General features: G+C 35.6%; 1 protein-coding gene across 10 annotated transcripts in view; it reads left to right on the top strand.

Moving 5' to 3' along the window:
• FAM135A (family with sequence similarity 135 member A) overlaps window positions 1-24,981 on the top strand; it is a 152,699-nt gene that overhangs the window by 114,914 nt on the left and 12,804 nt on the right. For 4 of the 10 annotated variants that reach the window (XM_026446739.1, XM_026446740.1, XM_026446745.1 and 1 more), the window contains 7 exons: window positions 732-886; window positions 1,102-3,457; window positions 5,040-5,200; window positions 9,958-10,049; window positions 10,558-10,655; window positions 12,966-13,117; window positions 14,968-15,078. In XM_026446739.1, coding sequence (XP_026302524.1) covers window positions 732-886; window positions 1,102-3,457; window positions 5,040-5,200; window positions 9,958-10,049; window positions 10,558-10,655; window positions 12,966-13,117; window positions 14,968-15,078 — 3,125 coding nt within the window. The remainder of the gene's footprint in view (window positions 1-731; window positions 887-1,101; window positions 3,458-5,039; window positions 5,201-9,957; window positions 10,050-10,557; window positions 10,656-12,965; window positions 13,118-14,967; window positions 15,079-24,981) is intronic. The other 6 variants (XM_026446748.1, XM_026446747.1, XM_026446743.1 and 3 more) reach the window with 4 other exon arrangements.

Here is a 24,981-nt window from a genome sequence, read left to right as displayed (position 1 = left end):
CTGAGTAGATGGAGATGTTCTGTATCATATATCCATTTGTCAAAATCATACAGCTAAGATTTATATTTTAATGCATATAAATTATACCACCAAAAAATCCTATAAATAATAATAGAGTATCAAGGTAGTTAGTGAGTGCTGATAGAAAGGACACATGTTAATTGTTGAAGTTCAGAGGTATGTATGTGGCGTATTTTATACTATTCTTTGATTTGTTTGAAATTTTCCGTAAGACAAGGTTATCTGTTTTAACTGTTTTGCATTAGAAAATTATACATCTTGTTTTAAATAGCTGTTAATTTTGTCAATATATGTTAAGTAGAAACAGTAAAAATGAAACACGTCTTTTTCCCAGCACTAGCATCAAATAATTACTAGGCAGTTAAGCTTTTGGTATTTCTGTTATATGTGATTTGCAGCAGATTAAGAAGTTGAGACATTAAGCATGGAAATTCACTTTGAAATAACATAAGAAAGTATAGAAGAATATAATGGAAATTACATAAATAATTAGCAGTCTGTAATTTAATAAGTCAGTAATTTATTGCCAACAAACCATCATTTTCATTTTACCAGTTTTTATCGCTGACCAAGCAGCTCTTTCATAAGAAGATTATGTCTTACAGATGGGGGATAGGAATGGAAGAGGGAAGGGGAAAGGGTAGAGTCTATAAAGGGGAGTTGGGTATAATTTCTTAAAATTACCATCTGACTTAAGAAATATTTTTCAGTGCTCAGAGTCATCTACAGATGTGCACCGCTATCAAAAATACTTCCTTCTGCAGTTCTCTTCCACCCTTACCTATTGAATGTAGTGAATTAGATGGAGATCTCAATTCATTACCTATAATCTTTGAAGATAGGTATTTAGATTCAGTTACTGAAGGTAAGTGTAATCTAACTAAAATATACAAGCTATGTGTATAGTTTTCAGTATATTCTTCCTAATATACATAAAACCATTCCCTAATGTGGAATAGTTTTTTTCCCTCTCTGGTTTTATTTATGTTTGAGGATATTAGAAAGTTATAGTTAGAAAAAGAATCATATGAGTTCTCACACTTTGTTTTAAACCTGAATCTTTTTTTCTTTGGATAAAAGACTTAGATGCACCCTGGATGGGAATTCAGAATCTTCAGAGATCAGAGTCCAGTAAAATGGATAAATATGAGACTGAAGAAAGCTCTGTAGCAGGACTTTCTAGCCCAGAGTTGAAAGTCAGACCTGCTGGTGCCTCCAGTATTTGGTATACAGAAGGTGAAAAGCAGCTAACAAAATCTCTAAAAGGAAAGAATGAAGAATCAAATAAATCGAAGGTTAAGGTTACTAAGCTTATGAAAACAATGAAATCTGAAAACACAAAAAAATTAATAAAACAGAACTCTAAGGATTCTGTGGTTTTGGTAGGCTACAAATGTTTGAAAAGTACAGCATCAAATGATCTCACTAAATGCTTTGAAGGCAATCCTTCACATAGTCAGAAGGAAGGTCTGGATCCCACAATATGTGGATATAATTTTGACCCAAAGACCTACATGAGACAGACAAGTCAAAAGGAAGCTAGCTGTTTGCCAACTAATACAGAGAGAACTGAACAAAAGTCTCCAGATATTGAAAATATGCAACCAGACCAGTTTGATCCTTTGAACTCTGGCAACCTAAATCTTTGTGCAAATTTGTCCATTTCAGGTAAACTTGATATCTCCCAGGACGATAGTGAAATTATACAAATGGAACACAATCTGGCATCCAGAAGGTCATCAGACGTTTGCCATGATCATCAAACATCCCCATCTTTGGGAGTTAGAACAATTGAAATAAAGCCCAGTAATAAAGATCCTTTCAGTGGAGAGAAAATAACTGTCAAAGTAGGACCTTGGACAGAGCTTCGACAAGAAGAAATACTTGTGGATAATTTATTACCCAACTTTGAGTCCTTAGAATCTAATGGTAAATCTAAATCTATAGAAATAACATTTGAAAAGGAAGCTTTGCAAGAAGCAAAGTGTCTTTCTATTGGAGAATCATTAACTAAATTAAGAAGTAATCTACCTGCCCCTTCTACAAAAGAATATCATGTTGTAGTAAGTGGAGATACAATTAAGTTACCAGATATTAATGCCACATATGCCTCATCTAGATTTTCAGATTCGGGTGTTGAAAGTGAACCAAGTTCTTTTGCGACACATCCAAACACTGATTTAGTCTTTGAAACTGTGCAAGGGCAAGGTCCTTATAATAGTGAAAGATTATTTCCTCAGCTTTTGATGAAACCTGATTATAATGTAAAATTTTCATTAGGAAATCATTGTACTGAGAGTACAAGTGCTATAAGTGAAATACAGTCATCTTTGACATCCATAAACTCTCTACCTTCTGATGATGAACTGTCACCTGATGAAAATTCTAAGAAATCTGTTGTACCTGAATGCCATCTAAATGATAGCAAAACTGTATTAAATCCAGGAACGACTGATTTGCCAAAATGTGATGATACTAAAAAGTCAAGTATCATTTTGCAACAACAGAGTGTTGTGTTTTCAGGGAACTTGGACAATGAAACTGTAGCAATACATTCCTTAAATTCAAGCATTAAAGACCCTTTACAATTTGTTTTTTCAGATGAAGATACTTCCAGTGATGTGAAAAGTAGTTGCAGCTCCAAACCTAACTTGGATACTATGTGTAAAGGCTTCCAGAGTCCTGATAAATCTAATAACTCTACAGGGACAGCAATTACATTAAATTCAAAACTGATTTGTTTAGGCACTCCTTGTGTCATTTCAGGTTCCATTTCTACTAATACAGATGTTAGTGAAGATAGAACTGTGAAAAAAAATAGTGATGTATTAAATTTCAAACAAATGTATTCAGAAATCCCTACAGTTGAAAGTGAAACTCATCTGGGTACAAGTGATCCTTTTTCAGCCAGTACTGATATAGTAAAGCAAGGTCTTGTGGAAAATTATTTTGGTTCTCAAAGCAGTACGGATATTTCTGACACATGTGCTGTCAGCTACAGCAGTGCATTTAGCCCTCAGAAGGAAACTTCTGAAAAAGAAATTAGTAATCTTCAGCAGGAACAGGGTAAAGAGGATGAGGAGGAAGAGCAGGATCAACAAATGGTTCAAAATGGGTACTATGAAGAAACAGATTATTCAGCTTTGGATGGAAGAATAAATGCTCACTATACAAGCAGAGATGAACTAACAGAAGAAAGACTTATAAAATCTGAAAAAATGAACAGTGACTATCTGAGAGATGGTATAAATATGCCTACTGTGTGTACTTCTGGTTGTTTGTCCTTCCCATCTGCACCACGAGAGTCTCCTTGTAATGTTAAATATTCTTCCAAAAGTAAATTTGATGCCATTACAAAGCAGCCAAGCAGTACTTCTTACAACTTCACTTCTTCAATTTCCTGGTATGAAAGTTCACCAAAACCTCAAATACAAGCGTAAGTAATGAAACACAATAGTATCTGCTGCTAAATATATATATATGGTGTGTGTGTGTGTGTGTATATATATGTGTGTGTGTGTATATATATATGTATAATCACAGATAGTGCTAAAGCATTGAGTGTCTATTTTGTTGTCTGGTTTCTGTAATACAAAAAGTGCCTATTTGGTGACTCTCCAAAAAGGAGAAATGAACATAATATACCCTTGGCCGGAAAGACCTATAGTTCCTGAATGATTGTGCTGTTCTGTTGTTCTATAGGCTAGACATCCCTGATACAGATTTTCCAGTGGTAGTTTTGTGTTAGAAGTATGGAATAATTGAGGTTAAAACCCTTTTTTCATCAGTCCCTCATTTCTTCTCCATTAACTTCCAGACAAAAGCCAAGTTTTATGAGTTTACCTAGGAAATAAGGACAATATTAATTAAATGAGTAACAGGGTAATGGAAACTTCTTAAACTTACCAGATGCTGATTGCCTTCAGCTAATTCAGTGGTTTCCAAAATTGAGATTTCATGTACCAGTAAAATATCCAGAAAAATCTGGGGATGATACAAGTTTACCAGTGTGTACTGGTTCTTAAAATATTCTACTGCCTCAGCCAGATTGAGTCATAATATTTGGGGTAAGAGGTCTGAGCATGTATATATAGAAAGGGATTTTTGAAGTTCTCAGATTATTCTGATTTATACACAAAAATTAAGATACATAGAGTCTAAAGCTAGTGAAACCACTGAGGTTAACAATGACCAATTAAAAAATTGTAATATGCAGGGAGAATAAAGTTTGTATCACCATCTGGTTACTTGAGACTGTCTGAGTCATCAGAAAGCAATGATCTCTCATATAGACTCTATATGTTTTCACCCAGCTTATTCTACTCAGTTTAATGTTTATCAGGTTCCTCTTCCAGCTTCACTTTATCAGTCCAAATGATGTATGTTCAATAGTTAATAATTTTTGATGTTTGCAATCCCCAAATTGATTAGATTGTCCATCATTGCAAACGAGTATATACCACTAATTGTATGTAGTCATATTCCCCTCTTCATTCTGCTCCTTCTTATTGGTATTTTTAGAGAAAAATACAAATAACCTAATCTGCTAAATACTGTAACTGTCATTCTCACTGTTATATTTTGTAAACTACTCCTTCCCTTCCACTTATGCAAGATTAAAAAGGAGCAAAAGGGATAAGATTTGATTACAGGATAAACATCAGATTATCACCTCTCCAGTCCCTCTCCCAGCTTTTCTGTGCATACAGTATTAAATTTTGCAGAAAGCGTAACTCCACTCGGAATGTTTTCTTAGTTGATTTCAAGTTTAAAAGAATATTTTCAAGTGATTTCAGGTTGAAAGTGTTCAGTGTATTTGATAGAATATATACTACAAATAGTAAAGACAATTACTCTCTGGTTTCTAAATCACTTAGGTAATGCCACATATTTTTGGTTTTAAAACCAAATATTGTTGGGTTTCCACTTCTACAATTCTCTAAATTCAGAAGACTCTTTTTGGTTCTAACAACTGAATATGATCCTTGGTAAAGGGTATCTTTTGTATTTTACTTCAGCTTCCTTCAGGCAAAAGAAGAACTGAAGCAACTAAAACTTCCTGGGTTCATGTACAGTGAAGTTCCTCTGCTGGCATCCTCAGTACCTTATTTTAGCATAGAAGAAGAGGATGGTTCTGAAGATGGAGTGCATCTCATTGTCTGTGTGCATGGTTTAGATGGTATGTGACATCTATTGATGTAACCCTAAGCAACTCAATATATTTTTTTCCTAGTCTCATTTAGTTTCATCTAATCTTTGAACCAAAAAAAGATTTTTAATTGCTTAAATTAATTGAATCTTAAATGCATTCTGAAACAGAAATATGCTTAATTTTACTTATCTTTTTTTTTTTTGAGGCGGAGTCTCGCTCTGTCGCCCGGACTGGAGTGCAGTGGCCGGATCTCAGCTCACTGCAAGCTCCCTCTCCCGGGTTCACGCCATTCTCCTGCCTCAGCCTCCCGAGTAGCTGGGACTATAGGCGCCCGCCACCTCGCCCGGCTATTTTTTGTATTTTTAGTAGAGACGGGGTTTCACCGTGTTAGCCAGGATGGTCTCGATCTCCTGACCTCGTGATCCACCCGTCTCGGCCTCCCAAAGTGCTGGGATTACAGGCTTGAGCCACCGCGCCCGGCCAATTTTACTTATCTTAAGTGTAGTATTAGACTCCTTCGTAAGTAAACTTTCCGTGGAACTGACACTTACGTGCCAACATTTTGTTTAATTTTGGATTTTTTTTTTCATTATACTTTAAGTTCTGGGATATACATGCAGAACATGCAGGTTTGTTACATACGTATACACATACCATGGTGGTTTGCTGTCATCTACATTAGGTACTTCTCCTAATGCTATCCCTCCCCTAGTCCCCCACCCACCGACAGGCCCAGGTGTGTGATGTTCCCCTCCCTGTGTCTATTTGTTCTCATTGTTCAACTCCTACTAAGAAGTGAGAACATGTGGTGTTTGGTTTTCTGTTTCTGTGTTAGTTTGCTGAGAATGATGGTTTCCAACTTCATCCATGTCCCTGCAAAGGACATGAACTCAGTGGATTTTTTTTTATCTTCTCTCTTATTGTTGGTTTTGCCAGCTGTCACCTCATGGCAGTTATTTTGTCTCCCTTTGATAGTCTTTCTGGTTCCCTTTTACTTGGCTGCTTTAAACTTTATGTGCTAGAAAAATCAGTATTTCTAGAAGTTAAAATTTCATTAATTAAGATATAAATTAAATTCGAAATACAGGTACCTGGCTTTAGTGCTGGGGTTTAATGACAGCCGTTTGGTTACTCAACAGTTTTTTTCTAGATGTAGGAACTGTTAGAAGATGCCAAATTTCTCTAGACCAATGCACTATTACTGTATTACAATGAGATTCTATAGCAACAAACTGGATTTTTACAAATTATGAAAATATTAAACAAATGTCCCAGGTACTAAATTAGCATAAAACTGTAGATTTTTCTTTAAAAAAAAAAAAAAAAAAAGACTCTCAAGAAATAAAGCATTCTCAATGCTAACTTTTCTTCCCTTTCCCCAAATAATAAAGTTTTCAGAGAATTATCCTCCAAGAAAGACTTCTAGACCCAGTAGAATCTCTGGCAAATTCTTTTTAAAACATTTTAAGAAGCAATTTATCCCTATGTTACATAAATTGTTCTAGAGCAATAGAGAAAAAGGTAGAAAGCAGCCCATTTTATTCCTTAAAGTTAACCTAACCTTGTTACCAAATCCGATAAAGATATCACACCAACACCTGCCCTCAAAAAACAGTATACCAATATAACATAAATATGCTTAATGAACTCAAATATATTTAACAAAACTCTAGCACTTGGAATTAATATACTAGAGTTAGTTACTGTAACAAATAAGGTTTATTTCCCAGAATGGAAAGATAAGTAAGTATAAAGAATTTTAGTAATAAAATACCCTACATCAGCAAATCAAGTAAGAAACTTTATACAATTTAATAACCATTCCCAATTATTAAAAGTAAGCACAAAACTTTGATCTCAGTCGGATTAGTCTGTTTCCTTAATGTGATTAAGCATATATATTTCAAGCCTATGGAAAACTTATAGTTTGTGGTGAATATTAGAGGTACTCCTTTTAAAATGAAGAATAAAACAATTACCTCTGTCAATGCATTAAATCATAAAATTCTAAAAGGTAAATATCAGGTAAAATAAAAATTCAGCAGTTGATAGTGACGTGTTTATACTGCTAGTAAACCAAAGGAATCCACTACATTATTTTTGAAGGTAATTATTTTTGTATTTATATATGAGAGGAATTCAGAAAAAATGTGGAAAAATAAATTTGCCAGGTATGGTGCTGGATGCCTGTAATCCCAGCTACTCGGGAGGCTGAAGCAGGAGAATCACTTGAACTCAGGAGGCAGAGGTTGTAATGAGCCAAGACTGAGCCGCTGCACTCCAGCCTGGGCAACAGAGTGAGACTCCGTTTCAAACAAACAAACAAACAAACAAAAATTGTGGGAAAATGGAGTTAAAAGATAAAAATAGAAATATAAACTTCATTTCTCAATATAAACTCTGTCTACTTCAAGACACCTTTGTAAGCAGTTATGCCAGCCATTCTAGTACATTTCCAAGAACTGAGGGTCCTGGGAATTTAGTCATGTCAGTGCCTTATTTTTTACTTAAAAACCAAAGAAAAATGGATCCCCTTTACAGAGCTTTTAAGATAAGAAAACAAAGTAGTCACAGGAACCAAATCAGGACTGTAAATCAAAACTCTCACAAAATTGCCCTCTTCATGAGAGTAATGAGTAGGAATATTGTCATGATGGAGAAGGACTCTCTGGTGAAGCTTTTCCAGGCATTTTTCTGCTAAAACTGGCTGATTTTCTCAAAACACACTCATGATGAGCAGAAATTATCATTCTTTGGTCCTCTGGAAAGTCAGGAAACAAAATGCTTTATACATTCCAAACCACTGTTGCCTTGACCTTTGCTATATTAACTGGTCCACTTTTGCTTTGACTGGACCACTTCTACCTCTTGATAGCCATTGGTTTGATTGTGCTTTGTCTTCAGGATCGTACTGGTAAAGCTATGTTTCATTTACTGTTACAATTCTTTGAAGAAATGCTTTAGGATCTTGATACCGTTTGTTTAATATTTCCATTGAAAGCTCTTCTCTTGTCTGCAGCTAATTTGAGCACAATGGTTTTGACACCCATTGAGTGGAAAGTTCAACTTTAATTTTTCAGTCAGAATTCTGTAGGCTGAACCAATTGAGATGTCTAAGGTGTCAGCTGTTGTTTGTGCTGTTAATTGTCAGTCCTCTTTAATTAGGGCATGAATAAAATGAAGTTGTTCCTCACAAATTGATGTGGGTGGTCTACTGCTGTATGCTTTATCTTCAACATTGTTTTTTCCCTTTTTGAAACAAGTTATCCATCTGTAAACTGCTGATTTCTTTGGGTCATTTCCCAATAAACTTTTTGTAAAGCCTCAATTATTTCACCATTTTTCCACTGAAGCTTCACCATAAGTTTGATGTTTGTTCTTGCTTCCATTTTAGCAGAATTCATGTTGTTTGATAAGGTTTCTTTTCAAACTGATTTCTTTTCTTTTTTTTCTTTTCTTTTTTTTTTTTTTTTTTTTTTTTTTTTGAGACGGAGTCTCACTCTGTCGGCAGTGGCATGATCTCGGCTCACTGCAAGCTCCACCTCCCAGGTTCACGCCATTCTCCTGCCTCAGGCTCCCAAGTAGCTGGGACTACAGGCGTCTGCCACAACGCCCGGCTAATTTTTTGTATTTTTAGTAGAGACGGGGTTTCACCCTGTTAGCCAGGTGGGTCTCGATCTCCTGACCTTGTGATCCGCCCACCTTAGCCTTCTAAAGTGCTGGGATTACAGGCGTGATTAGCCAGGTGGGTCTCGATCTCCTGACCTTGTGATCCGCCCACCTTGGCCTTCTAAAGTGCTGGGATTACAGGCGTGAGCCACTGCACCCAGCCTCAAACTGATTTCGTGCCTCAAACTAGATTCTATTCAGACACGTTATAACAGATTAGTATGTGTTTATTTTGGTGTGAAACATTTTTGAAACCCATACGTAGATTTTTTTATGATGCGCTTTCCATGAACCTTTTGAAGAACGCTTGTGTTCTGTATCTGTATTGTAAGTATATGTGTGAATGCCTTTTGAGTTAATAATTATTAAAATAAACTTTCTTAGATGTTTAAATGGATTTTTATTTTTCTCAGTCTGTGCCAATATCACCAAAGGAAAGTCAACAGAGTAAATCTAAAATGCATTCAGAGTTTGCTATATGATTACCTAGAATGGTGATGGTAAGGCACCATTTATAGCTACTGTAGCCAGCAGTCACCAAAGTGATGTGCTAACAGTTTGGTAAATACACTGTTAGGTAGAAAAGTGAAAGCCACCAAAACTACCTAAAAAACAAACTGTTGGCCAGGCATAGTGGCTCACACCTATAATCCCAGCACTTTGGGAGGCCAAGGCGGGCAGATCACAAGGTCAGGAGATCAAAACCATCCTAGCTAACACGGTGAAACCCCATCTCTACTAAAAATACAAAAAATTAGCCGGGCGTGGTGGCATGCACCTGTAGTCCCAGCTACTCGGGAGGTTGAGGCGCTTGAACCTGGGAGGCAAAAGGTGCAATGAGTCGAGATCGTGCCACTGCATTCCAGCCTGGGCAACAGAGCAAGATTCTTTGTCACAAAAAAGAAAAAAAGAAAAAAAAACTGTTGAATTGACATTGCCTGGCTAATAGAAATCAACTTTGACATAAAAATTGAGAACTCTATTTCATAGTACATTGTCTATTCACAAATGGCATAGGCCATAAGCTTCTCTCTAAAAACTGTAAAAATATATGATGGTGGACTTTGTACCTTTTACTTTATCTCATCCTTTAAATATCATTTTTCATTTTTTAGGAAACAGTGCAGATCTTCGATTAGTAAAAACTTACATTGAACTTGGACTGCCTGGGGGAAGAATTGATTTTCTTATGTCTGAGAGAAATCAGGTACAATATGACAGTGTTTTCAGTGAAAACAAACATTTTGTACCAGTTTCTACCTAAATTTTGACTTACTACAAAATGCCTGTAATAGTAGAAATAGTTTTTCTGATTTCTATGAAATTTGATGTAAATATATATCCAGAGGAAATATATATGATTTACATTTTGACTTATGATCTCTTCACATATGAAACATTTCTAGAATTTCATATTTCTATAGAAATATTTCATTAATTAAACCATTGTAAACATCTTATGTTTCATACTGGTAGTGAGCTAAACAACTAAATAATGCAAGTATTTTAAGAACACTGAACCTTTTTTTCCCCTAGAAATTTAGTCTCTTTGCTCATTTTAATATAACAAATATTACACTCACTAACTTCTCTAAAAAACGTTGGACTTAACCATATTTTCAGTACCTAAATTAAAAATAATGTTTATATTGTTAGTTTTTCTTGTGATTATACATATTCCCAAATATAATATATGTGCTTTGCTTTCTTTTTAGAATGATACTTTTGCTGATTTTGATAGCATGACTGATCGTCTTTTGGATGAGATAATACAATATATTCAGATATATAGTCTAACAGTCTCCAAAATAAGGTATCTTCTTTAATATTATTCAATTTATTTTTATATTTCTATGAATTATAGAAAAGTTAAACAGAATTTGTGGTAGGGTTGCCCTATTCTGAAATGTAGGAGACTACGACTCAAATTAATTTACAGTGAAAAAAAGTAAAGATTTTAGGGAAAGATTTATATGAAATGTCCAAAAAAGCATTATCTGTAGAGAAGAAAGTAGGTTAGAGCTGGGGAAGATGAGGGATGGTGGGGATAACTAAAGGATACAGGATTTCTTTTTGAGGTGGAAAAAAGGTTATAAAATTGATTATAGTGAGTTATAACTGTGAATATGTAAAGGCTCTGTGACTTACATATATGTATATGAAGCAACAAAAACACTTTCAAAGTTTGTATACTTTTTTTTTTGAGGCAGGATCTTGCTCAGTCACCCAGGCTAGAGAGCAGTGGCGCCATCTAGGCTCACTGTAGTCTCAACCCCCTGGGCTCAGGCGATCCTCCCACCTCAGCCTCCCAAGTAGCTGGGACTATAGACATGCGCCACCATGTCCAGCTAATTTTTGTAGAGATGGGGGTTTCGCTATGGTACCCAGACTGGTCTCGAACTCCTGCGCCCAAGTGATCCTCCCACCTTGGCTTCCCAAAGTGCTGGGATTACAGACGTGTGCCACCTTGCCCAGCCACATTTTATGACTACTGTATACGTTTGTCAGTTTTCCACAAGCAAGACATGATGATTACGCCAATATGAGTTTCATTATTTAATTAGATCTTGTTAATAGATATAGGAGAGAAGAGTCTTTGTTTCAAAAAGGGTAGAATAAACTGACTACATTCATATCCCATCTAGGTTAGAGGAAGAAGCTGGTTCTGCGTACTGTAAGCTTTTGGAGAGTTTGTTTCCAACTTGAAGTATAGGGAATAAGAAGAGAGATAAGCAGTTTTTACCTAAAGTCATTTTTTAAAAAACAGAATTCTGTTAAAATATGAGAGAAGGTTCAGGTTTGTTGGTTGAAGATATTATTTTCTTGTAATTATTCATTTATGGATCTTAAAATCTTGTTTAGCTTTTATTCGTTTATTATTTTATGATGAGAAAAATAATATTTCAACTTATTTATTCCTCCTCAAAAGTATTGTCTTTCAGGTTAGATTGTCAGTTATAATCAATCATTTCCAAAAGTGTAATCTGGTTGATTGTAAACTGTCAGCTACCATCAGAATTCCCACCCCCACTACTTTAGGAAGTTCAGTTTGGGAGGGAAGTTTGTCCTGAGCTTCTCACAAGATACATCTGCAAGCTGGTGTTTAGACAGCTCTCTAGCTGTCTTCTTTCATTGCTAATTGTCCCCAGAGAATCTTATACCATCTATTGTAAAATAACAGTAAGTAAACAGGCTCTTTTGATTTAAACCAGGGGTCCCCAAACCCTGGGCCACAGACTGGTACCTGTCCGTGGCCTCTTAGGAACCAGACCTCACAACAGGAGGTGAATGGCATTGGGGTGGGTGAGCAAGCATTACCCCCTGAGCTCCGCCTCCTGTCAGATCAGTGGTGAGCATTAGATTTGTGAACCCTATTTTAAACTGCACATGCAAGGGATCTAGGCTGTGTGTTCCTTATGAGAATCTAATGCCTGAGGTGGAATAGTTTCATCCCAAAAGCATCCCCACAACTCCGTTTGTGGAAAGATTGTCTCATGAAACTGGTCCCTGGTGCCAAAAATGTTGGGGACCACTGATTTAAACCATTTCATAATAAAAGTGGAGTGCTAGCTACATAAATACTATTCTTTTTGCATAAGCGAAGATTTATAGTAGGAAAATGCACATATTTTAACCTGTGCCTTGAAAATATTGTTAGTCAAAACCTGTCCATCTTTGAAGTATAGACCAGAGAATAAGAGAAACAGATATATACTTTCTCCAAGTTGTCCTTTATAAATACAATTTCATCATTTTGTTTGAAATGATGAGTTAATAAGTAAATAATTTGTGTATGTACCTAAGAAGGCAAATAAGTAATCTAGTCATTATATTATTATCTTTAGTATGTATTTATATCTAAGCAGTTACAAACTTTGAGTAAAAGTTTTCAGATTAATATCTTGTTTCTATAAACATTTAAATTATATAATAATGAGGATCTTCTATACATTCTCACATTTTTTCCTTTAAAATGTGGTATATCATTTCAAAGTAGCACTATACTTTTACAACAGTAGAAATTTTCAAATTGTTAGTATTCACATCCATTTTATAGTGGATCAGCTTTGATTTTTGTTTCTAAATGCTGTGAGAAAAATAACTTTTTTTTTCCCTCTTAAAGCTTTATTGGACATTCATTGGGCAATTTAATAATTCGTTCAGTGCTTACAAGGCCAAGGTTTAAATATTACCTCAACAAACTTCATACGTTTCTGTCTCTTTCTGGACCTCACCTTGGTACACTCTACAACAGCAGTGCTCTTGTTAATACAGGTAAAAAGTTTTATTCTGTATTTAAAATATGGAATAGAGAAAAAAATGTGAACTTAGTATTTTCTAGTGTTTATTTTAGAACCAATTTGTCACACACTGGGAATTTCATGAAACAAAAAAATGTAGCAAATTTTCTGTTTTGTTATGCACATGAAATAAGTTGATAAAAGTCATTTTGAAAAATGACTTGTCTTATATTGAGATGGCATTTGTCAAAACTCACAAGAGCATTGTTTTCTTTTTTTCCATTAAATTCTAAATATTTTTAGTAAAGTTTTATCTTATAAACTATTTTGTCATTCCATTACTTGAACAGATAATAAACACCTACATTTAATACATTATAAAGTTATAACATTTTATATAGAATATTAATCCTAACTTTGGTTCGAAAACAGTAAAGAAATTTTATGAGAAGTTAATATGAAAGTTAAGACCCAAATTTTGATTAGTATTTATATTCTCATCAACAAATATGTGGAACTTGATTTGCCTTTTTTTTTTTTTTTTTTTTGAGACAATCTTACTCTGTCGCCTGGCTGGAGTGCAGTGGCGCGATCTTGGCTCACTGCAACTTCTGACTCCCTGGTTCAAGCGATTCTCCTACCTCAGCCTCCTGAGTAGCTGGGATTACAGGCATACACCACCATGCCCAGCTAATTTTTGTATTTTTAGTAGAGACGGGGATTCACCATGTTGGCCAGTATGGTCTCGATCTCATGACCTCGTGATCCGCCCACCTCGGCCTCCCAAAGTGCTAGGATTACAGGCACGAGCCACTGCGCCCGGCCTTGATTTGCCTTTTGTTTGGCTTGGTTTTTCCCTTAGATTTTTGCCAAAATGATTTATAAGTTAGTCAGTGATTCCCATTGTGAAAATAAATTGTATTTAACTCTGTCTCTTTTCATTGATCCCTGAAAATCTTATTTCTGTTTCCTTTACCACTTCCTTTTAATAACAAACCATACCATTTTTTCTGTATCCCATTTCAAGTTGATGATTTACAAATACAGCCAGTTCTAGACTTTTACAGTTTGAAAAAGAGGAAATGAGAAAAATGAAGTCCTTAAATAATGTGTAATAGAACCCAACATGAATAGAATGTAGTACTTTGAATTTCATTCTTCACTAAACTTTTTCCCAGATATGTTTCCAGCTATCAGATTTAACCAATTAAAGGATTGTTTTCCCACTCTTCTCTTCCTGTTTCCCTGTCTAATATTAGAAGTAATAAAAATGGAAAGGAATATTTCATAGTCTTGAACACTAACTTGAGTGATTAAGATTTTGCTTAATTTCCTTAAGAGCAAGATGCATTTAAATATGGGTTACTGATAATATAAAAAAAAAATTAGTATAAAACAAATGATATTCAGCTGTCTTTTGAAAACATTAAACAATTTTTCATTCTAAGACGTGGTCCCTTTGCAATTAGTCTATTATGTCATAACTCAACTGTAATTATAGACTGATCATTCTGCATAGGCATTTGACCTACTACTATATTTGAAGTTTTTCTTCATCTGCTTCTTTATCATTTGAACGAATATATCTAAAGGTATGATTTTTCCAATTTGTTCTTCATATGCTATTATCTGTTTTATTACTGAATGAAATAGAAATAGCAAGCCGTTCATCAGCCACCATTAATTCATAGTTAACCTAAGCATGCATGTTTATAAATGTTATCAGAACATGGAAATATTTTCCAAATGTATTTTTGATTAGCCAGCAAAAATGCTAATTTAGGCAGTCATCTTTTGAAGTGAAATATGTATTAAAATGAATAATCTTGGCATATGTTTCTATATGTTTCATTTCATACTTCTATGTCATATATGACTCTCTAGGTCTCTGGTTTATGCAGAAATGGAAAAAATCAGGTTCGCTTTTGCAGCTGACATGTCGAGATCACTCAGACCCTCGCCAAACTTTTTTATATAAGCTTAGTAACAAAGCAGGTAAGTATATAACAGTTTGGAAAATATACATGTGAAAACTTTTTTAAAAATAAACATTTAGCAAATAAATTATGAACACATCTTTCTAGTGATTAAAAAAAGAAGTGTCATTCTACTGTAATTTCCTAATAATGAAATAGCAGACTCACAACTGAAACTAAGCAGTTGAGAGATTTGTTTAGTCTTTTTCACATGATCTTTTGTGAGCTACACAGCTACTTTGAAATTGCCCGAAGAATTTCAGCATTTGTAATTCAGTGCCAGTTTTGTTAGTCTCTGTTTTTAAACCATGTTTCTGCATGTCCTATCCCCGCTGTTCTAGCTGTCTCCCACCCCAATCCTCACCCCTTTTTATAAACTGCCACGTTTTTCTACCTTCATATTTTATTGTATTGTATTAGATTAGATTAGATGGCTAGCAAGCATTTCTGAAAGTGTCAGAAACTAAACTGTTAACGATTATCCTTTCTACAATTCTCACTACTGGATGAATCTTATTACTTATTTCATATTAACTAATTATTAATTATATTCCCCATTTTGCATATATATTCCAGGCTTTATAACCTAAAGTTCTCAACTGCTCCTTTGCCATTTTTACTCTCTATAAATAACCTTACTTCTGACCTTATGCTCTCCCTCAATTCATCCTCGTACATCTTCCCAGCATATTTTTTCCAGTGTCCTTTGAAATCCTTATTTGAGGAAAATTTCAGACTGCCTTTATTTTCTTCAAAGAATGTTATCGCTGCTTACTTCTGAAAGTGGAGATGTAACTGAAACAGATATTTTTTTCCCCTCCTCGCCCCCATGTCTTCACTCCCCCGGCTATAGAGTGGAGTTTGGCAAACTTTTTTTTAAAAAGGGCCAGATAGTAAATATTTTGGCATTGTAGACCATACAATCTCTTTGCAACTACTTAACAATATCATTGGAGTATGAAAACAGCCACAGAAAATACAGAAACAAATGAGCATGACTGTGTTTCAAACAAACTTTATTAATTCAAAAACAGCAGTAGCCAAATCTCACAGGCCATGTCTTGCTAATACCTGCTGTAGAAGCTCAGTTCCTCGTTTACTAAGTACCACCTAAAGTAAGGAAAATAGTCCTCTTGCTTTCTATTTCTAATTGCAATCATTACTCCTCCACTGTCATATAAAACCACTTTATTTGAGGCTTGTATCATCCAAGCTGTGATACCATCTATTCTTCTTTAATATAATGACCTCCTGGTTATCCCAGGAGAATAAAAGACATTGACAAATGTCTGTGACATGATTATGTTTAGGGAAAAGATTCTCCTCTTGGATCTTAACATACTTAGATCTGGAATCATTTTTGGTAATTTGACGAGTCAGCCCTTTCGATAATTCGTTATGCATCAGCGTGCCTTTCTCAACTCCACTGTCCCTTCATTCCACTCCATGTTGAACTCATACCCATGGCTACACTGTACTTACGAAACTTCAGCCAACATTCCATTCTATTACTGTGATGTCTTATCCTTCTTTTTCTCTCGCTCCGTTCTTCTCAGCTGCTTTTTAGACTCATTTGTGATTCCTACTACATTTTCTTAAGTCTCCCTGCCCTTCGTGCTTTTACTCCCTTCCTGACTCAAGCCTCAGACTCTATGGATTACTTTTGTCATTCATGTATTACTCTTTGTTTTTCTATCCTAGTCATCTTGCAAATCTACATTACTGTTTTTATACCTAGCCTTTGAGCTGTTCCAAAAAAGATCACACAGACACACAGAATCAGCAGCACTGTAGGTCCATGGGGTCCCTATCTAGTTATCTCTAGTTAGCTTCCTATCTATTCCCTTAGATACTCTCCCAAATTTTCACCTTTCCTCAAACTTCAGATTTTCACTGCTCCCTTCATTTCTCACAATTAGTTTTGCTTTTCCTTTCTACTTTATCTTTGAAATTCAAGACATTTCTTTCTACCTACCAATATTAACTAACCTATGTTTTCCTTTTAGTTCAGTGAAAGATTTATAATCTGTTCAAGAATAATTACCCTCTCCATTTTGGAACTCATTCCTTCTCATCAGTATCTTTAAACTCTTCCCCTTTTCAGTAATTAATCCTTTAATAGATAAAGTTATTCCCGTTTCTTCCATCTTAATAATAATAAATATTTCTCTTGATCACTTATTCTGTACTTGTCCCCCTATTTCCCCTTTTATGAGGGGGTTGGGGGGTACGGTTGAACCTTTTGAAAGAGAACAGTCACTTTCATTACTTCCCCCTTTTTTTCACTTTTTTGGTTTTTGTATGCACCACTACACTGAAGCTTGCCAAATCCAGTGATCTCTTTTCTTTTATTTGAACATCAAGATATTTAAGACTACTGAAAACTCCTTCTTGAAATACTTTTCTTTCTCCATTTTTGTGGGATCCACTTCTCCTGGTTTTTTTGCATCTTGGCTTTTTTTCTGCTTCCTATATGGGCTTCTTTTCTTTCCTTGCCCCTTTATGAAAGCTGTTCTTGTGTTTTAGCCTCTGTCTTCTGCTCTTCTCACTCTGTACATTCTTCTTGGACACCATCATTCCATATCCATCTTTACCATTGGTAGCTCTCAAATATTAATATATATCTCTACCTTGTCCTATATGCTGTGCTCTAGAGTTATACACCTAGAGGCCTACTTAGCATCTTCACAGAGATGTCTCATGGGTGCTTCAAATCTAGCGTTTTCAGACAGTGCATCTGTTCCCTCTGATTAGTTCTCTGGATTCCACATCTACTGGAATGGCATCACCATCTGCCTAGTGAGAAACTTAGAAACTGTTCTTGACTCTGCTTTCTTATTTATACCCCATATCTACCGAATTACCAAGTTTTAAAACATTTCATCTTCTTAGTGGGTGATGGATGCTTCTCTTCTTCTTCTTTGCCACTGCCTTAGTTCAGCCTTCATCACTTTTACTTAGATTATTGTTCAAACTAGTTACCCTTCCACATATATACCCCCTTCTCCCCATTCTCACTTCCTCGTTAGATGAAATGATCATCCAGTGAAGCCATAGATTATATTGGCCATCTAATATCAAACCATACTGGTCCCATTTGAAAATCTTTCATGATGCTTCGTGGTGTCCACAGTGAAGTTTAGATTCCATGGATAAGAGCATCAGGCCCTCTATAACCTGTCTCTGATTCTGTTTTCTTTTTATCCTACACATACATACACAAACACACACACACACACACACATATACACACACACACCCTTTGCTGTGGTCATGCTATTCATGGTTTTTGATTGCTTGCATTTTCTCATGCTTTTTGTATCACCCATTCCCCCTCATGTATTTACTCATCTTTTCAGAAATAATTCTGTTTATCTTCTAGAATTAAACTCTAATGCCACCTGCTATCAAAAGCTTTTCTTGATGCACTGTCTGATTTAATGCTCCTGTATTCTCAGAATACTCTCTATATACCTTTGGGGTTTTTTGAGACAGGGTCTCACTCTGTCACCCAGGTGGGAGTGCAGTGGCACAATCATAGCTCACTGCAGCCTTGAACTCTTGGATCAAGCAATTCTCCCACCTCAGCCTCCTAAGTAGCTGTCCCATATATACTTTTATATCCCCAATCTTATGTCTCCAGGACTGATTTCATTAATGAATTTCAATCCTCATTTGCCTGCTAGACATCTCAATTTACATATCATACTAAATACATCTAAAACAGCATACTGTCTTCTTTGGCCACTTCTCCTGTTGTCTTTTTTTTAATGGTACTGTTCTCTCAATTACTTATTTGAGACATCTTCAGGTCATCTTTGTTTGACCTCACTTCTTTGCCTCCCATATCTCAAAATTGTTAATATTATCTCTGAACTTCCATACCATTATAAATCAACCTTTTACCATACTCATTATAGTTTATCTCATGTCAGTTATTTTTATGTCTTAACTTCCTTTCCTTAAGTAGGATCTGTCATGACAACTCATTCCCATTTCCCACATTCACATTCAGTATGTACCATAGCGCTTCTAGTATATACCGATTTTATTAACAAATCAATGATATTTTAATATTATTTTCAATATTCAAAAACAGTTTAAATATTATATAGTAAGATATAAGTCTAGCCCATATAATCAGTGACTGGTAGTTCCAAGTCCAAAGTTACTTGGATTTGTGAACTTAAGCCCTGGCCATTTAAATCTGCATCTGTTTTTATCCTCATTCCTATCACCCATGTTTTCCATTCTCCTCTTGAAATATTTGATATTAATAGATTTAGTTATTGAAAATACCACTACTTTTGAGTCCTGCTTTAGCTTTTTCAGGATTCTGCCTTAAATGTTGTTCTTAATATGAGAAAGAGATTTGGGAATGATTATTACAGGTACTATTATTAGAATCAGTGAAAGGAAAATTCTCTTATAGATTGGGTTTTATGATTTTGTTGGTAATGATACAAAGCATCAATGGTAAGTTTCTTACAATATACAGAAATACTTGATTGATCAAATTACAAGATATTCCTACAAAATGAAACATGGCATATACTTCTCATGCGAGAAAAACAACATTAGCTAGAACCATTTTGTGGAGCTGTGGAGTTCATACCCTTTGCTGACAGGTTAGGAAATGTGTGAAAGGCAGAGCTGAACATAAGTGTTCCTGAGGTCTATGTCTTTATACAGCATTATACAAAGTAAAATTTAATTAGCAATAGTAATAGCAGCATAAGAATATCTAAACTGTAAAGAAAATGTAACTGTAAAGTTTTACAATATAGATTAATCCATGGCCTTCCACATCTTTACAGATATGTGTATTAATAAGTTTCTAATTATTAAAAGGAGTGAGTATATCTTTTGTACTTGAGCTGTTCTTAAGGATTAGTTCAATTTTTTTCTTTTAAGTTATTAAGTTATTATTTGTCTTATAATGCATGATCTGGTTGTACTAGTCTAAAACTGTTAAGAAGCAAACTCAGACTTCACACATAGGTATTAGTTACAGTTCAAACACTGACTAGGCTACCTAATTTAAATAAACTCCAGTTTCCTTATTGGTAAAATGAGAATAGTAGTATCTCACAAGATTATTAAAAGGATTAAGTGAGATAATATGTGTAAAGTGATTCTGTAGCGTTCAAAACTTAGTAAATGGTAAATGGTTAAAAAAAAATGAAGAAGTGACTTAAATAATACTACTATCATAAGCTGGGTGTAGTAGCTCACACCTGTAATCTCACCACTTTGGGAGGCTGAGGTGGGTGAATTGCTTGGGCTTAGGAGTTTAAGACCAGCCTGGGCACCGGGCTTGGTGGCTCACACTGTAATTCCAGCTCTTTGGGAGGCTGAGGCAGGCAGATCACCTGAGGTCGGGAGTTCGAGACCAGTCTGACCAACATGGAGAAACCCCATTTCTACTAAAAATACAAAATTAGCCAGGCATGGTGGTACATGCCTCTAATCCCAGCGACTTGGGAGGTTGAGGCAGGAGAATTGCTTGAACCTGGGAGGCGGAGGTTGCAGTGAGCCGAGATCTTGCCATTGCACTCCAGCCTGGGCAACAAGAGCAAAACTCCATCTAAAGAAAAAAAAAAAGACCAGCCTGGGCAACATGGTGAAACCCCATCTCTACAAAAGATACAAAAATTAGCCGGGCATGGTCATGCATGTACACCTGTCATCCGAGCTACTCCAGAGGCTGAGGCACAAGAATTGCTTGAACCAGAGATATGGAGGTTGCAGTCAGCTGAGGTCATGCCACTACACTCCAGCATGGGGGATAGAGCCAGACTTTGTCTTAAAAACTAAAAAAAAAAAAAAAAAAAAAAAAAGCCCACTAGTACCAGGCATGGTGATTCACACCTGTAATCCCAGCACTTTGGGAGGCTGAGGCAGGTGGATCACCTGAGGAAAGGAGTTTGAGACCATCCTGGCCAACTTAGTGAAACCCCATCTCTACTAGAAATATAAAAATTAGCCAGGCGTGGTGGTGGGCGCCTATAATCCCAGCTACTAGGGAGGCTGAGGCAGGAGAATCACTTGAACCCAGGAGGTGTGGGATGCAGTGAGCCGAGATCGCACCATTGCACTCTAGCCTGGGCAACAAGACTGAAACTCTGTCTCAAAAAAAAAAAAAAACCGCTAGCATTATAGATTACAAAAATTGACTTTTACACAAACAATATATATCTATTTTAGGAAAAATTTTTTAACAAAATTTTTATCTAAATGCTGATACTACTAGCTATAAAAATTATTTGAATGACTTAAAATTGTTTTTATGTTTTAAGATTTATCTTTGTACTCACAAATTTATTAGTATATACCTGAATTGAATTAATATCCATTTTTGGAAAAAACATTAAAGAGTACTATTGGCCGGGCGCGGTGGCTCAAGCCTGTAAGCCCAGCACTTTGGGAGGCCGAGGCGGGCGGATCACGAGGTCAGGAGATCGAGACCATCCTGGCTAACACAGTGAAACCCCGTCTCTACTAAAAAAATACAAAAAACTAGCCGGGCGAGGTGGCGGGCGCCTGTAGTCCCAGCTACTCGGGAGGCTGAGGCAGGAGAGTGGCGTGAACCCAGGAGGCGGAGCTTGCAGTGAGCTGAGATCCGGCCACTGCACTCCAGCCTGGGCGACAGAGCGAGACTCCCTCTCAAAAAAAAAAAAAGTACTATTTTCTGGCTGGGCACAGTGGCTCATGCCTGTAATCCCAGCACTTTGAGAGGCCGAGGTGAGTGGATCATCTGAGGTCAGGAGTTTGAGACCAGTCTGGCCAACATGGTGAAACCCTTCTCTACTAAAAATACAAAAAAAATTAGTCCAGTGTGGTGGCACACACCTGTAATCCCAGCTACTCAGGATGCTGAGGCAGGAGAATCGCTTGAACCCAGGAGTTGGAGGCTTCAGAGAGCTGAGGTCCTGCCACTCTACTCCAGCCTGGGCAACAGAGATTCCATCTCAAAAAGAAAAAAAGTACTATTTTCTGGTAATTGTGACTAATGCATTGGTTAATACTAAAATACTTGAAAAATAATAATAGCTAATACACATGTAACATTTACCACGTTCTAGGTATGATTTAAACACACAAACATATTAGTTTATTTAACTCTCTGGGGTAGGAATATTGTCCCCACTTTGTAGATGAGGACACTGAAGCACAGAGAGAGTGAATGACTTGCCTGAGGTCACTTAGCTTTATAAAAAGCTAGTAAGCATTCGTGCACGGTTCAGACTGCATCATGTGAAGCCAATAATGTACGTTTTCAAGAACTTAAGAAGCTGCCTCTAATTGCACTTTTAAATATCAACAAGTATTTCAATTGATTTTAAAATTATAATGTTGTAGAGATGGAAACAAGTGTCTCGAACTATTTCATGTGGAGTGTTAGGTTTTGGGTTTTTTGAGTGGCGGGGGGCATCATCTAATGAATTGTGTGAGAAATGAGTAGTCCATCCCTAGAAAGTTGCTATGTCTGCATATTTACATATAAGTTACTTTATTCACAAAATAGAATATATAGGTTCACATCAAACAAATAAATAAAACAGGAAAACATAGAACAAAGAAAAAGAGTACTTAACCAATATGCTATTCTCAAGTGTTTTAAAACAATCAAAAGTGATCATTTCTTTTTTATATTTTATTCTTCTTAAGCTACAGTCTTGGATGTCCTGGTTTGATTATTGCTTCAGTTTCTTTTGAACAGCGAATTTTCTGTTCTTTTGGAAAAACCTAAAATTACTTGTCTAAATCAAAATTCAGGCTTTTGCCCTTTTGCCTTTTTTATTTAAGCAAAGCCTCTTCTGTGGGTCATCCTTTTGAAACAGTCTTTTTCTATGCAACATATCATTAGTTAATAGCTTTCCTTTTATTGAAAGCTGTTCATTATTTTAAAATGAAGAAAGCTTTTTAAAAGCCTAAGGTAATTTGTGTGTTTTGTAAAACAATTGAGAAATACTATATTTTTTATAAAAATCATAAATTTATTGGGTGAGAAATTACCTTGTGAACACAATAGATCTGGTAAAGGGTTACAGAAATGTTACTTTTAAAGGGAAATTACCTATTTTGATTAAGGAATTACAATTATAAACATTCATTAAATTTTTATAGCAACTTTTGACAAAACCTATGGTATTCTACAGATTGCTAATAGAATATGTAAATAATTTGCAGGCGGCATACAAGCATCTCAGCATTGAATAGCAGGGGAAAGAAAGATGAAGGAGCTAGAGCAATGCAAAAAGTAAAATAAATATATAATATACAGACATTTGATGACACCGGTGTTAAAGTAGTCAAGGTTATATTACTAAAGCAGAGAGAGGAATCATGGCCACTCTGACATTCCATAATGAGGGCTCAAAATAGCCAAAAAAGAACCTGTTCATTGTTGGAATTTCAAAAACAAAATGTCCTTATTTTAAGATCTTCCTAAAAACAACTTGCTTAGAGTCTTTTTACCAGCTGTTGAATTCTGACGAATAAAGTATAAAAATTAAATAAAGCTCCTGCTGTCCTACTGAGGCACAAAGTACTCTTTGTATCCAGGAGATTACAGAGGGATTTAATCATAGGTATCACTTTTGATATGTAAATAATATGTATATTTTGTTTCTGAAAGTGTGGGAAAGAACCAGCATCAGCTAACATTGTTTTAGGAAGAAAATTCATTCAAATTTATGTAAAATGAGTAAAAATAAGAATAGTTTAATATTGTTTAGAGTGTATCAGTTTTAAAAGTACAGAGTTTTCTTAGCCTCAACACTATAGACATTCTGGGCTGGAGAATTCTTTATTTTCAGGGGTTGTCGTGAACATTGTAGCATGTTTAGCAGCATCCCTGGCCTCTGCCCACTAGATGCCAGTAGCACATACACTTTTCCACCCTCAGCGGTGACAACCAAAAATACCTTCAAATGCTGCAGAATATTCCTTGGGGCAGAAAATCACCAGTTTAGAACCACTGCTTTAGCCAGTTCCAGAGAGTAAACACAAAATGACTTAAAGTGAATTGCATTAAAACTCTGAAGTTTTAGAACAAATGAGTAGCCAGAAGAATTGGAAAGACTTTAGATTATGAAGATGAAAGTTGCAATTAAGGTGATCATATATCAATCATGTTATATAGTCCAGAGCACTATGGAAGATTTATTTTAAACTTTTTCTTGGTAAAAAGTAACAACATACTTACAAATTTTTCTGGTTAAACCTTGTCATCCTATAAATAGGGAAATCTTGTCACTTTCCCAAATTAAAGGTAACCGTTCAACAAATAATTAGGCACTTGAGGGGCTCAGTGAAGTATTCACCCACAGACTAGTTAACTAGGTTGTCTTTGAGGAGCTAGAATCAAGGTAGGTGTAGAAAAGATGAACCTAGAATATTAGCTCCCAAAGTAGACTTCCGGCATTTTTATTGGCTGTACTTCAACACAGATGAAGTACTGCTGTAATTCCTACCAGCACTGCACCTCTGGAGCTTGCTGTCTTCACTTTGAGTTTCTGCCTTCTGTAGCCAACACTGCTAGACAAGAAATTGAAACCAAAAGATTCAAAAAGGGCCATAATATATTTAACTAACTTGGTTCTTGGCTAATATAAAAAGCAAACCTTCTGTGTAAAAGCACAATATTAGTATTAATACACTTGTTGAATAACTAGAAAACTGGTTACCAAGTTTAAAATGCATTTTTAAAGTACAGTACTGTCATAAGAATCACATTTAGAAGTATAACAGCATAGTGTGTTTAATCAGTATCAGAATTTTTACATTTATTTTATTATCATGGAAACTGAGAGTGAAAGGGTATCTTTGAAATCCTCTGACTATTCTTTACTGATTTTGCCTACTTCCACTGAGCTGCGTGAACATGAGGAGCCATAGACACTTCTTGCAGGGATCT

This window comes from Piliocolobus tephrosceles, chromosome 5 (assembly GCF_002776525.5).
Source record: "Piliocolobus tephrosceles isolate RC106 chromosome 5, ASM277652v3, whole genome shotgun sequence".
Lineage (NCBI taxonomy): Eukaryota > Metazoa > Chordata > Mammalia > Primates > Cercopithecidae > Piliocolobus > Piliocolobus tephrosceles.
The sequence above is the reverse complement of the archived record's forward strand: the minus strand, read 5'-3'. Positions and strand labels throughout refer to the sequence as shown.